Source organism: Garra rufa, chromosome 4 (genome assembly GCF_049309525.1).
Source record: "Garra rufa chromosome 4, GarRuf1.0, whole genome shotgun sequence".
Lineage (NCBI taxonomy): Eukaryota > Metazoa > Chordata > Actinopteri > Cypriniformes > Cyprinidae > Garra > Garra rufa.
Window position 1 is genome coordinate 9554422 of NC_133364.1, and position 15447 is coordinate 9569868.

Genomic DNA, 15447 nt, shown 5'->3' on the forward strand with positions numbered 1-15447 from the left:
ATACGTTATGTATACATTTTCGAGTGAGTGCTCAAAACATCTATTTTTTTGTGCTAATATGTGATGTATACCCAGTGCAGCTTTAGGTTTGGGTACGTAAACCACGATATTAAGGTCTTACTAATATTACGATTAATATAGACTGTTGTTGTTCTAATTACTTCATTTAATAATAAGGAATGTAACTTGCACACCGATGGTAGCGCTTGCTAACTTTCTCAAGTACTCCTCTCTGTGCCAATCACAAGAGGCTTGGTCAGCTGACAAATCAGAGCAGCTTATGGAAGACAGGGGTTTACAGACATTACTCTCAAAGCTGGTTCAAACGAACCATTTTGAAATCACTGACAAATGACTATGTATAAATGAATGTTCTGAGAAATTTACAATGTTTTCTGACCTTAGATGCATTTAAACCGTTTGTAGGGACCTCCAACACAATACTAGGACACTTAAAAAAAAAACATATGACCTGCTCTTTAAAGAAAACTGAGCAAGTAACCGTTACACAACATGACCACAACCAGTCTGCAGTGTGTCTGGAACACAGCAAGGAGGAAGTTGTGTGGAGGCAACCATGACCCACTTTTATACCTGGAGTACAGTAAGCAGGTTTGCAGAGCTAGCTCATTGGACATGAAAACTGAAAAAAGCAACATTAGTCAAAGGTGCACCTCAGGCTCTTTATTGGCATCAATGGTTCTATGAAGAACCTTGAACATCCATGGAATCTTTCAAATGTAGAAAAGGTTCTTTATAGTCAAAAAAAGGTTCTTTAGATTTTTAAAATGTTCTTCAATATGGTTCTTTTAGGAACTGTTTGCTGAAAGGTTCTTTGTGAAGACAAAATGGTTCTCCTACGGCATCACTGCAAAAACACCCTTTTGGAAACTTTATTTTTAAGAGTGTACGCACTACGAGCACCCTTATGTGCAACTGAGAAAAACAAGGTGTCAAAGACCATCACTTGCATTCAAAATGACACATTTGAGTCATATGACCTTTTGGTGGTGTCTAGCAGAGACTGTTGCTGATGTGTCATGCACACTTAAACTTTATGCAAATACATAATGATGTGATTCAGACAACTACCAATGAAGAATGGAGCTTAGGGGTGGGCGATATACTGGTAGACACGATTAACCGGTAGAAATTTGTCAACCGATAGAGATTTTGGTCTATCGTCTTAATCGCGATTGAGATCACGTGACGTTGCACGTTACGTAACCACGGATATAGCGTTAGATCACAATAGAAGTCATTTAAGGTTACCTTTCCTATAGAACAGGTCTATACATTGTTCTTTTATTAAACAAACTAAATTGCCTTATGTTATTTATCTTATTTACACAAAGGCATATCATTTCTGTCTCTACATGGTCACGCGTTTACAATGTCTCCTCCGCGAAAACACGGAATGGATAGCAGACTCCATAAAAACGGAATTTACTATAGCGCGAAATGCCACGGAATTCGTTGATTTTTGGATTAATAAATCAAAAGTTGGTCTGTCAGTTAATTCAAATCGCAATATGGATGAGTGTCTGTGAAAACTGAAATGCAAAAAGACTATTTCAATATGAATCCTGCTTGTTCCGTTTGCCTCTGAAGCACGCGTGACGCTCCCGCTAATTTTTGGCATTTGCATCTCACATGAACAGATAAACTCCAAAGCTGCTGTGAGTGTCACTTTTACCGTTTCATTTGAGAAAACTAGCATCATATCATACTGTACACACAGAAACTTCACGGCAACCTGTCAAAATAAAAGTACGGTTTAGCATGAAACAGAACAATATTCGTCTTGTAGGTGTTTATACATTCCTATTTAAATAATTTACATAAAACAATATATATGATAAAAAATATTACAACAAGATTAACCACTTAATTGTAGGAAAAATACTACAATTATTATTTAAACATTTTAAACTGAATATAATTTTTCTTCCATGTATTGATTTTAACAGTAAACCTAAAAAAGATTGTGGAAATTGTTCAAAATGTTAAAACAGAGAGTTTTGGACTTATTTTTCCACTGAAATGAATGTTTTCGCTATTACACAAAGTAGGCTAAAGTACCGGGAAAAAAAGTAACATGAAAATAACATGGCTACGCCATGGTTGTTTTTTTACTTAAGGTAATGCTGCAATTCACAGTTTAAATAAAATTACATTATATAAAACAGTTTCTTTGTGTTTTCAGATACAAATGCATTTTCAGATACAAATTGCTATATTGTGATATATATCGTTATCGAGGTAGGAAATTGCTTCTACCGTGATAGAAGATTTTGGTTATATCGCCCACCCCTAATGGAGCTCATATGATACACCTCCTAACAGTGATAAGCCAGTCGAGAAAGAACACCTAACAACCAAGTGCAACCTCCAAAAACTCAATCCTTCAGTCCCAAATTTAATTTATAGGATGAATATCGAGCTTGAAAGCAAAGCGGAAGAAGGAAGCAAGCATTGCTGACCTATCTAGGGCAAAAGGCACTGTGTTTGTAAGCATGAACAGCACAGAGTGAGCTTCCTCATCAGATGTGTTACACACAGGAAGCTGAAGACTTCCTTTTCCTTTTTGATGATACAAATGCAAAGACAGAACAGACAGCAGCAAAAAAAAAAAAAAAAAATCAGATGCTTCATCAACTGAGGTCCAAATTCCTGGCACAGTTGGTCTATTAATAGGCATGCCGTTGAACTCTGCTAATGTAAAACCCGTAGAATACCATACATTACAGTTGATAATGAAAGCTTGGGAACAAGGCTTACAGTCACTGACGTAACCAGCTTTATGGGGCTCAGGGTGTTCGCTGATCATCTTGGTGTATCAGGGCTGCCTCAAATCCATTAAGCCTGAAAGTGGAGTGAATATGTTTGTTCTTGCAATCACAAGCCTTGAAGCAAAGCATACCAGATTAGGGCATCAGGCCCGCATTCCTTCAGCTTGGGAGAATCACATGTGAAGCGTCACGGCACTGCCATTCTGACTGGCTCTGTCTGGAATCAAAAACTTGCGGCGATGAACGAGAGTGCAGGGATTCCTTTTCGTGTCTTGATGTCTGTTCCAAAGGCTTACAGCGGACAATGAGAGCTGAGAGGATGTCACATAGACAAGAGCCCAGGAAGATTATTTTAGACAACAGATTTTAGGTAACAGATCCTAACCCGTTATGCACAAGTGAGCATTTGAGCACCATCCTCTAATATTTATGAAAATGCAGGTGGACTGAACGTACACTGAATGTTTTACACCGTCTATCCTCTTCATATTCATAGACAATGAATGTGGTTTGGTGTGGAATATAATTTAGGTCAGACGGGCGGCCACTGGCGCTCATCTCTTTTTTAACCCCACTAACCTATGCAGGGTCATAGACAGGTCACCATCACGTGGGAACGTCCAGCAAGGCAGGAACCAGCCACCTGACTGTCACATTCCACACAGGAGAGGCAGAAGACAGAAAAACTGCTGCAGGGGGAAGGAATGTTGAAGGGTCATCAGGGACTGAGTAGGAAGTAGTTTTATAAGGAAATGGAGACAGATTTTTGACAATTTCAGGTGAAACACACAAGAATAGAATTCATCGATCAACAATCACTATCGTTTCAGACTAAAAATCAAGTGAAGGAATGTGAGAGTCAACAGATTTCAACTGAATTTCCAGGGTATACCTAGATACACTACCAGTTAAAAGTTTTTGAACAGGAAGATTTTTAATGTTTTTTTTAAGAATTCTCTTCTGCTCACCAAGCCTGTATTTATTTGATCCAAAATACAGCAACAGCAGTAATATTGTGAAATATTATTACCATTTAAAATGACTGCTTTCTATTTGAATATATTTTAAAATCTAATTTATTTATTTTATCATCATTACTCCAGTCTTCATTGTCCCACAATCCTTCAGAAATCATTCTAATATGCTTTTTTATTTTGCTGATCATTATTATTATTGTTATTATTAATAATCAATATCTAAAACAGTTGAGTATTTTCTTCCCAGGATTATTTGATGAATAGAAAGATCCAAAGATGAGCATTTATCAGAAATAAATTTGTACATTATACACTGTACCTTTCATTTTTGAGAAATTATAGAAATTAATACTTTTATTTAGCAAAGAAGCTTTTAAATTGAACACAAGTGATGATAGAAGACATTTATAAAGTTACCAAATATTTCTATTTCAGATAAATGCTGTTCTTCTGAATTTTCTATTCATCAAAGAAACCTGAAAACATTGTACTCAGCTGTTTTCAACATAATAACAAACGGAATATTAGTATGACTTTCAAAGCATCATGTGACTGAAGCAACGATGCTAAAATTTTAACTTTGAAATCACAGGAATAAATTACAATTTAAAATATATTCAAATAGAAAAGTTATTTTAAATTTTACTGCTTTTGCTGTACTTTGGATCAAATGAATACAGGCAAATTAAAAATATTACTGTTCAAAAACTTTTGACAGGTAGTGTTCAATGCAAAAATAAAGTAAAGTACAGTTCTGCTGGTGGATATCTTGAAAACTAGCTACTAAGCATTGCAAATAAAATCTTCTGAAGCTTGAATACCACCAAACTGGCAACCTTGCATAACTCAACCAATCAGATTACAGCTTGCAAGGCTGTCCAAGTCTATGTGTAACATTCACAGATCACGACTGTGGCATTTGAGACTCGGTATACTGTGACATTAGAGGGTCACCGTGACCGAAAGCGCGTCAGCATACAGTTGGGCACAACAGTTGAGCTGAGATTGTGCCACACTTCTGGCTTTTTCATTCCTGAAGCTCATGTGAGAGCTAAACCATTCCCTCGAGCCAACTCTGCCCCACATCATTACCCAAAACTGTCTGCTCCACTTCTGACCAAGGAGTGGAACGACAGCGGCAGATGAGGTGTAGCTATTTTTAGCTTGTAAACGGAAGAATAAAATTGAAATTCTCAAATAAATGAATACTTTTTTTTTGTTTGTTTGTTTTTTGCATGGACCTGGTTTAGGGTCACCAAGATGATGTGTACCACTGCAGAGGACGAGCTAAGCTTGCTTGAGCATCCTAAATTAAGTCATCCTCCGGCAGGATAGGACGTCCTAGTTTTGCACCCACAACAGGGGGTTTAACACAGCCTTGGAATGACGTAACAGACGCTGACAACCCAATAAACACCAGCTCTCGTTGACACAGCTCAGGCTACGCCTCTAGCATTGCATTTATAAAGGTGTGACAGTGCTAAAATATCCTTGACATTTAGCAGAAACTGCCTGCTGCAGATCCAATTAAACAAGACACATTCCTTTGGATTAAGTGGAGCACTATTACATACCTGTAAAGAGATTTGGAAGAAAGGGGAAAAACAGCAGTTTCAATAAGACTTTCTTGGGAAAATTAGCATTTTATGCATTCATATTGATCTGAAGAAACTCAGTTAAAGGCCAGGTCTGCCACATATCCTGACTTGCTCTATTTTTACAGACAGCTTATGATATGATCTGCACAGTTCATAAGTATAAGCTCATAATTGATGAGAGAAAAGTAAAGACGCAAACTTGGCCCAAAATGTACTTCACGGAAATATGCAAATGCTTCAAGCTATGCAAGCTCAAATTTTACACGTCTACCTTGTTAAAGGAAAAGTTCACTTCCAGAACAGAAATGTACATTTAAAATGTAAATTTACTCACCCACCTTCTCATCCAAGATGTTTGTGTCTTTCTTTCTTCAGTCGTAAAGAACTTTTTTTTTGAGGCAAGCATTTCAGGATTTTTCTCTGCATACTTCCAAAATGCAAATGCAGCCTTCAAAAGGCTCTAAATGATCCCAGCTGAGGAAGAAGGAATTATTTTCTAAAAAAAAAAAAAAAATACCATTTCAATACTTTTTAACCTCAAATGCTCATCTTGTCTGCTTGTTGTGCATTTCAGGTCAAAAACGGCCACCTAATTTTCTCCTCCAACTTCAAAATCATCTTACATTGCTACCAGTTATAAAAAAAAAGGAAAAACAGCGATGTAGGACGATTTTGAAGTTGAAAATGAGATGGGAGTTTTTCGACATACCCTAACTATCATGAACCAGAAAACACAGCGTTCACACAGAGCTAGACAAGACGAGTATTTGAGGTTAAGAAGACATACATAAACTGTACATTTTTGTGAAATTAACCAATTGTTTCTCTAGAAAAGACCCTTCATCCTCGGCTGGGATTGTCAAGAAGCTGCATTTAAACTGCATTTTGGAAGTCCGCTATATGGAGAACATAATTTCTTTACGACTGAACAAAGAAAGACATGAACACCTTGGATAGCAAGGGGGTGAGTAAAAGACCTGTAAATTTCTGTTCTGGAAGTGAACTACTCCTTTAACTCTTTCTGAAAAACCATCCTACTTCTTATAGTTATCCTACTTATCAAAATCAAAAATATCTTGCATCTAAACAGCTATTTTAAGCTTTCAGCTTGGTTTGTGGTTGGCTCAGGCAGACAATACTAGAGAGAGGCTCATTCAATCGAATGACCCCCTCCTTAACATTTTGTGTCCTCCTTTAAAGCTGACGTCCTGCAACAAGAATCTAGAGAATGTGAACGCGAAACAGCCACTGAAATCTGGGAGGAGTTGCGGGTCCAACCAGCCCACTCTGCAAAAAGCCACTTCAAGAGATGCTCGTCATACAGGATACAAGGTTTACATGCTTCCAAATTTAGGGTCTGCTACGTCATTGGGTCCCTATTTGAAACTAATGAAATGACAGAATGACAAACTAAGTCTTTGGAACAGTCAAATCAGTTTGACTCTATCTAATCAGCATTTCATGCATGTAATTAGACTAAAAAAAGTAACTGATTGAATGTATTAAAAGATGATGAAGCACGACTGGAACAAATGGGGTCAGTAGGGTGAAGGTAATTGAGGGTGAGACTGAATGGTATGAGCACTGTCTGTGTGTGTGTGTGTGTGTGTGTGTGTGTGTGTGTGTGTAAACAGCATCTTAAGAGGCTTACTGAATCAAACAAGGGGCAGTTAGGACAAGAGGCTGAGGTGAGCAATGAAACGTGAGGAATTTACTGCCCTCCCATCGTGACCTTTAACACACTTACGCTATCTACAAAACCATAGGTGCAGAGAGACAATGATGAGAAAGCAAAACCACAAGAGACCAAACCAGATTTTTCTCACAAGTCTTGAAACTTGAATTACAGTGTTCCATATCGCACATCATAGATCAGGATCTCAAAGAGGAGATGAGCACAATGTTGCGGGAGTGGGCTCCAACAAGCCTCAGCAGGCAAAAAAAGTCCATGTCAGAGACAGACGAGCATCTGTGTGAGATTACGCATTCTTTTGGAAGGAGTACAACCTGCTTTATGTTACCTGTGAAGTATTTACAGTGGGCCTGTCCTTTAGAGAGTTACTATGCAGGCATTTACGAACTTGCTTTTTGAAAAACTTTATTGTTGAAACTAAGCTCATTCAAAAATCTCATGGTATTGACGTCAAAGCAATTAACACATAATCAGCATTCATTCAAAAGTGTAAAGAGTGCAAGATTTTGTTCAGTTGCTACATTGTTACAAATTGTAATCCATTACTGATTCCAAATTGACAAAAACTGTACTTAGTAACATTCTATTACACATTTTGGGGTGATATAATCAGACTACTTTTAGATTACTTTTGACCTAACTTGTTTGATTAAATAGGATAATCCTACAAAGCACCATATTGATATTAAGAGTACGTAAATATATATGTGACCCTGGATCATAAAACCAGTCGTGAGTAGCACAGGTATATTTGTAGCAAACAGCCAACGATACGATACGATATTTTGTAAATCTCCTATCGTAAATACAGTCGTGGCCAAATGTTTTGAGAATGACACAAATATTAGTTTTCACAAAGTTTGCTGCTAAACTGCTTTTAAATCTTTGTTTCAGTTGTTTCTGTGATGTACTGAAATATAATTACAAGCACTTCACACGTACAATTACATGACATTTATGCAAAGAGTCAGTATTTGCAGTGTTGGCCTGACTTTAAATCGGCGCTACTAAACACGGATATCGGCCGATGCCGATATATTAAAAACGATATATCGGTCGACCTCTAACTGAACCTGAAATGATTATTGTAAATCAGTGTTCAAATGCTGTCACCAGCTGACTAATGACTGATCATTGTGTAAATGTCCACAAAACTGGACTTTCTAAATGCATATAAGCAGTGTGGGCTATTTTAGAAAGGAAGATTTAAAAGATGAAACAGAGGAATTAGGGAGAATCAATAAATTGTGTAAATAATATGTAATCATGTAATCTACAAAAAGTAACTGTAATTTAATCTAATTAAAAGTACTTAAATTTTGGAATCTGTTTACGTAATCCCGATTACATCCCAGAAAGCACATGTACATCTGCAAGATGTCTGTTAAAGATTGCTTGATCTGGAAAGCATCTGCTGTGCACAAAAATCTGACAAACATCTTTAAGATGTCAGTTTTACCTAAACATCTTAAAGGCATCTAATAAACGTCTATTTGACATCTGATATGAAACATTCTGTAGCAGATTGCAGATGAGAAAACACACTAAAAAATACATCTTGCAGACGTCAAACAGATGTCTCTTCTCCATCAGGGATGTAGTGAGTTATTATTTAGCTCTGACTAAGAGTAAAAAATGAACTGCTACAAACATTTAAAACACTTTACAGACTAAATGTCAAGTTGTCACATGGAGAGAGGCAGAGGGGAACTGACAGACTCAGTAGTAAGAAAGAGATTTATTATGAATCTAGTGAAAGTTGAAACCGCAACAGCCTCTAAACTTGAGCGGAAAGCAAGGAGGAGAATCTCTTTAAGCATTTTCTGCTTTGCATACACTTTTCGGTCATTGTGAAACCATAGAGGTACAAAAAAAAAAAAGATTACCTTTGAAAAAAAACATCAGATTCACATTAAGTGGAGATAAAACAGCACAAGTGAAACTTAATGCCAACCAGATATCTCACAATGGCAAGCCCTCAGTGTATTTCCATTTACAATGACATCTTTTTTTTCCTTCCAGACAATGGATAAACACACATACACATGGGCCCGTACTGTAAATGAGGAAGGAGATCAGCGCTTGCAAATTTAGGAAGCGTTGCTCCTGTCTTTGTCTTTCTCACTCCTTAGGAAAAAAAAGGATTTCAACAATGAAAAGGGAAACGGCTATGGCTGGGATCCATGGGATTGGATTTCTTCCTCAACTGTTCCCCTAACATCCTCTGCATTATTCACAGATGACGACACTCTCTCTGGGGCATGTCTCTTTTAAACCGGCCAGGAGTTGAGGCACCTCCTGCACAAATTCCTTCACTGTGATATCTCACAGCTAGCATATGGCGATAAGGCTGATGGCGCGACAGCCGCACGGTTTTAAATAGTTTAAGGTCAAAACCTCAGTCAACAACTTGCATCTGGATCAGAGCATACATTTGTGAAATGAGGCAACGTATGGACATAGGACCCTGTGTGAGTGTGTGCATGTGTTTAGACAACTAACTGCAAGAGGTTCAGATGGGAAGAGATAGATGGGAATGAAGTGAAAAAGACAGAGGGGGGGACTGAATTCTTCACAGCGCATTTAGCTCTTGCTCTGCCTTTCATGTCTTTACCATTATAATTCAGCTGAATAGAAAAACAAAAGCGTAAAGGGATGCCTCGGCTCCCATTAGGACAGCCCTTGCTTGCTTCTCCCTGAATCCGTGAGGAATGAATTTGGGGGGAGATGTCGGTCTTTGTCATCCTACTAGCTCATCTATGATTCAACACATACCAAGGCTGTGAGGACAAGAGAGAGCCATTTTTAATCCATTCCAATAAAAATATTCAGAGTGATAAGGATTTACTAATGCATGCTGGGCAACCAAAGCCACTATTCAAACAACCGATAGCAAGTAAATTGCTACTAAATACGCAATAATTGCATCCCAATGGAAGAACTGGAGAACATTAGATTTTCAGACAAATAGGAGGAAACGTCTGAGTCAATCCATGGAAAGAAACTAATTCCCAAGGCGAATGAAACAGATGAATCAGTTTAGATGTCGCATTAAGTCGACTAGATAATCTTCTTTCCTCTTCTGCATTCAAGTCTCTTTTACTAAAGTCCAGTAAGACTTCAAATACTACTGAAAATGAAAGAGAGAGGGGGCGGACATAAAGCAACCCTCCCTGATGTCCTAGCATTGCTCACCCACTCTGCAATCTCCCTTTGTCAAAGCAATCTGGGGGTTTCCAGTGGTTGGACCTCTGACCCTTGAATCACTTAAGAGTTGGTCTAAAGGCCTTGATCCACCTTTAAATGCAAAGCACATCCCCCTTTTCAGCACATCATCCTGGCAGCGTCGACGCGACGTCATTGGCAGCGTCCGCTTTTGCATTCCAGTCTTCCACCCCACCCGCACTGCATATTTTACACACTTTCATCCATATGTGCTTTGACATGTTTATGCAATGGTTTAAAGCTATGAGCGCTTGGGAGGAATTACTAATAGAGGCTGATATCAGGTGTGTATAATGGTTTAGTTTGTACACAAGGATCTTCACCAGGCAACTAAAAACAAACCATCTTTATCTGAGCGCAGTTATACTTGCGCTAAGAAAGGTCCACACTGAGGAGAAACAAGATATGAGGGCGAACACAGACATAGAGGGTCTTGTGATATTTAGAGGAAACACTCGAGTCTCTATGTAATGAGTTTCACTCGCCAAGACACAATTTGTCAGATTTAGATGTCAAGGTGCTATTGAAAAAAAAAAAAAAAGAAAAGATAACTCTGGCTTCATATAACTCTAGTCTTGGTTTGAAGCTAAAATAGCTCTGCTATGAGAGTAACAGGCTAATCAATGCAAATTTACATTATGCACGTACAAGAGCATTTGACCAACACAAAGTCCAGGTGTACATGATGTAAAATCATGCAATGGTCTGGCAGTAACAAACCACATTTGTGACCCTGGACCACAAAACCAGTCTTAAGTAGCATGGGCGTATGTGTAACAATAGCCAAAAATACATTGTATGGATCAAAATTTTATGACAAAACTCATTAGGATATTAAGTAAAGATCATGTTCAATGAACATATTTTGTACATTTCATACCATAAATATATCAAAACTTAATTTTTGATTTGTAATATGCATTGCTAAGAACTTCATTTGGACAACTTTAAAAGTGATTTTCTCAGTATTTAGATTTTTTTGCACCCTCAGATTCTCAACCAAATATTGTCCTATCCTAACAAACCATACATCAATGGAAAGCTTATTTATTCAGCTTGTTTCATATGATATATGAATCTCAATATCCCTTATTTCTGGTTTTGTGGTCCAGGGTTACATTTTTTAAGGTGCCTGTGCCTTTAAATCAGATGGGTTATCACTTAGGTAAGTTATCATTAACATACTGACATTAACTAACTTGCTCCACAAGGACAGTCAAAAGCAAAAACTTACCTTAAAACAAAAAAGAAACATACAGTGGCTGCAGAAATACTTAAAATTGTGTTAAATTAATTGATTATTATTAATTACAATTTATTAATTTTATAAAAATTTATTGAAGAACATGCAGTTCTTTAAACTTCTGGAATCACGAAAAAAAGAATCGATTACAGCCTCGAAATGATTAATCACGATTAATCGATTCAAAATAAAAGTTTATGTTTGCATGTTATTTGTCTGTATTGTGTATATTTATTATGCATGTATAAATATAAATACATATGTATATATTTAAACAAATATTTGTATGTATTGCATGCATTTGTATAAAACATACAAATTTTACATATAAATCTTAAAAAAAAATTCTTAATATATACATGCATGTGTGTGTGTGTATTTATATATACAAATAGTAAATATACACAGTACACACACGTAAAGTATGCAAACATAAACTTTTACTTTGAATCGATTAATCACGACTAATCGTTTTGCAGCTCTACACAGTACACGCTCATATATTATGTACACACAAAACTTGTATTTGGGATGCGATTAATTGCAATTAATCATTGCCCAACACTATTACATTAATTTAAATGAATAGATTGCGATTAAAATAATTCGTATTAATATTATCATAATATTCTTGAAACTTCTGGAATAAAAAAATAATAATTCAGGGGGCTTTTCAGTCATAAAGATTGAGAACAATGCCGCTAACACTATACTGCCCCTTGTGGCAGTGCTGAAAATGCAAAAAGCTAACGTTTTAAATTTAAATGTTTTAACACATTTTTGAATGCAACAATGAACGATGTAAATCAAGCTAACATCTGCATTCAAGAAAGATATTAACGCAAACAATTCCTGAAACGCAAGTTTGACTTTATCAGAAATTCATATCACAATACAAATGTGCTTTGCATTCTCAGCATTGCTGCAAGCGGTGCTCTCCATCTTATTTTTCCCGTAAGAGCAGGTGCGTCCATTTGTAAATTTAATGCATCTGCCTTCCAGTCTCATCCGCTCCACAAAACAGCTTATTTTGCTGCTTGGTGTGCCCTACCATATTATTTTCATGTATTATCCTAATTATGCAGTGCAAACAGTTTTACCATTTACTGCACTTCGTTATTATTCTCGTTATTTCCCTACGGCGGCTTATGAACCGTAATTCCAACACATTACCAGAAAACAGCTTACTTCCGCATTGACAAAAATAAAGTAGATAAGATGTACAAGCGTGAAAGGTCTTCATTTTGTCTTTCAGGTGAACTTCTGTAATGTCAGAGCAACTGTTTGCTGACTCAGTTGGTTAAAATGTCGCCATTTGAATAACCATGTACAAGATGCATGCATGACTGGATCACCTACATCACCTTCACTTCAACTTCGAGTTGTTTTTCACCCACATCCTGTAGGGGCACCATAAGAACCATAACCACATAACTGCACAAAAACAAGTTACACCAAAATGACATCCTGTTTTAACTGATTTTTTGAATCGATCTCACTGTTTTATCTGACTTCCAAGCTGTTGATCAATCACAAAAAGAGTTCACATTCAAACAACATGACAGCTTCTTACCTGAAGTTCACACCAAGCTACTTCCACCGTTGTCTCCGTGTCCAAGCCCTTGTAGACAGTTTTGAACGACCCTCGTCCAATCTCAATGTCGAATTTGAGAAAACGGCCATCAGGTGAGGTGCCCACAGCTTTGGTCTCCACTTCTTCATCCTCCTGAACCTTCTTCTCAGCCTCCCTCTGCTCAGCTTCAGCACGGGCCTTCGCCACTCCTTTCTCCTCCTCTTCCTCATCACGTTTGTCTGCTACTCCGCTCTCCTGCTCCTTGTCGCCTACGACGCTGGGCTCCTTCTCTGGGATCCCAAGGGCCTCGCTTTGCCTCACACCCACATCCTGCACAGATGGGCTCTGTACCTCCACAATCCCAACAACCCCAGCAGTTCTTCCATCCTCTGTGTGTTCTTTTAATACAACACCTGAAACCCCCACTTGGGGTTCGACAGTAACGTCAGGGGCCGATCCCAGCACCACAGGCACGATGAACTGCTCGCAGTCCGGAGGCGAGGTGAGGATGCAAGCTTTGCTGGGCAAGTCGAGGGCTGTGGCGTTGGAGTCACAAATGACGCTACGCCTAAAAAATCTGTGCTCAGCCGTCTTTAGATCTTTATCCATGGTGTGGCGTCGTTTTCTGACCTCCGTGTCTAGCTTCTCACCCACCATTGAGTCCGATCCGGAGCCGTTCACATTCTTTGGAGGTGGAGGGGCCAAGAAGGTCACCACCTTGTTGGGATTTTCCGACGACATCTCTCCAGGAAAAGACAAAAATGAAACGTATAAATAAATTATTATGAAAAACTCAAATGTAAACCTTGACCTTTTTGCTGAGATTTTGGGAAATTCCTCTTTCTGCTTTTGACTGTGGCACAAAAAGCCTATGCAAAAATAATAATAATGAAAGCTCAAGTGAACCACAGAGTTTGCTGCAAGGCCCCCTCCGTGGGGTATTCCTTACTAACAGTTACTCTTACAGTGTAAGGGGCCAGAGCCCAAGAGAGGAGGTGTTCTTTTATAAACGTAAAAGAACAAGACACAGTCACTGAGAGGCAAGCACTGATGGTGACAAACAAAAACTGTCAAATCCACTTCATCCATCCTGCAGTGACCTGGAGACAGCCGTCATTGGGCATAAGGGACCGCAAGAGGGAAAAGGGCAAGAGCCTTGATTTTCTTCACACCTTCAGAGTGGAGGAAACCTGGCTCCGAAAGCCAAAAACCAGGTCCAGGTTTACTGCAAGAGACATAAAGAACATATTAATTGCACACTCAAGTTTACGTTTCTTGATTCATAAGCATTAAAAGCTGTTCTCGTAAAAACAGCATCGCTCACACTATCAGTCAAAAGTTTTTAAATGCATTTTTAGTGCATTTATTTAATCCAAAGTACAGCTGTAATATAAAATATTTTTGCTATTTAAAATAACTGCTTACTATTTGAATAGATTTTAAAATGTAATTTATTTCTGTGATCAAAGCTACATTTTAAGCAATTGACTACAGTCTTAAGGTTCACAAGATCCTTCAGAAATCATTCTAATATGCTGATTTGCTGTTTAAGAATCATTTATTATTATTATTATCAATATTTAAAACAGCCAATTCTTTGATAAATAGAAAGATCCAAAGATCAGCATTTATCTGAAATGAAAAGCTTTTGCAAGCATTATACACTATACCATTCAAAAGCTTCGGAGTCAGTATAATTTAGCAAGTATGCTTTAAATTGATCAAAAGTGATGATAAAGGCATTTAATGTTGCAAAAGATTTCTATTTCGGATAAATGCTGTTCTTTTAAACTTTATATTCATCAAATAAACCTGACAAAAATTCTGCTCAGCTGTTTTCAACATATGAATAATAATAATAAATGTTTTTTGAGCAGCAAATCAGCATATTAGAATGACTTCCAAAAGATCATGAATTAAATGATGCTAAAAATTCAGCTTTGAAATCACAGGAATAAATTAAAACATATTCAAATAGAAAGCAGTTATTTTAAATAATAAAAACATTTCACAATTTTACCGTTTTTGCTGTACTTTGAATCAAATAAATGCAGGCTTGATGAGCAGAAAAACCTCACTGTTCAAAAACTTTTGACTGAAAGTGTACCTACTTACCTACAGTACTTGTGTTTAAACTTGTAAACAGCACTGAAATTTCAGTATTACGTTTATAGCAGCTAACAAAAAGTTGACATTAAACGCAAACGTAAGCTACTTCGACTTCGAAACCTTTTGCTAGCTCGGTTTTCTCTGAGTTTGTGACTGTTAGGCTTTCGTCAGCCAGGTGTTTAGTTCCAGTCGTGTCTAAATGTTAAACAGTTCACATATACAAACAAATTAAAGGTT

The 15447-nt window shown here is 37.5% G+C and overlaps 1 protein-coding gene across 1 annotated transcript in view; it reads right to left on the bottom strand.

Annotated features, from left to right (window-relative positions):
* Nucleotides 1–13842, bottom strand: part of wnk1b (WNK lysine deficient protein kinase 1b) — a 108327-nt gene extending 94485 nt beyond the window's left edge. The window contains exons 1-2 of the mRNA XM_073837700.1: nucleotides 13546–13842; nucleotides 13102–13488 (exon numbers count right to left, since the gene is read on the bottom strand). Coding sequence (XP_073693801.1) covers nucleotides 13102–13488; nucleotides 13546–13842 — 684 coding nt within the window. The remainder of the gene's footprint in view (nucleotides 1–13101; nucleotides 13489–13545) is intronic.
* Nucleotides 13843–15447: the final 1605 nt, after the last annotated feature.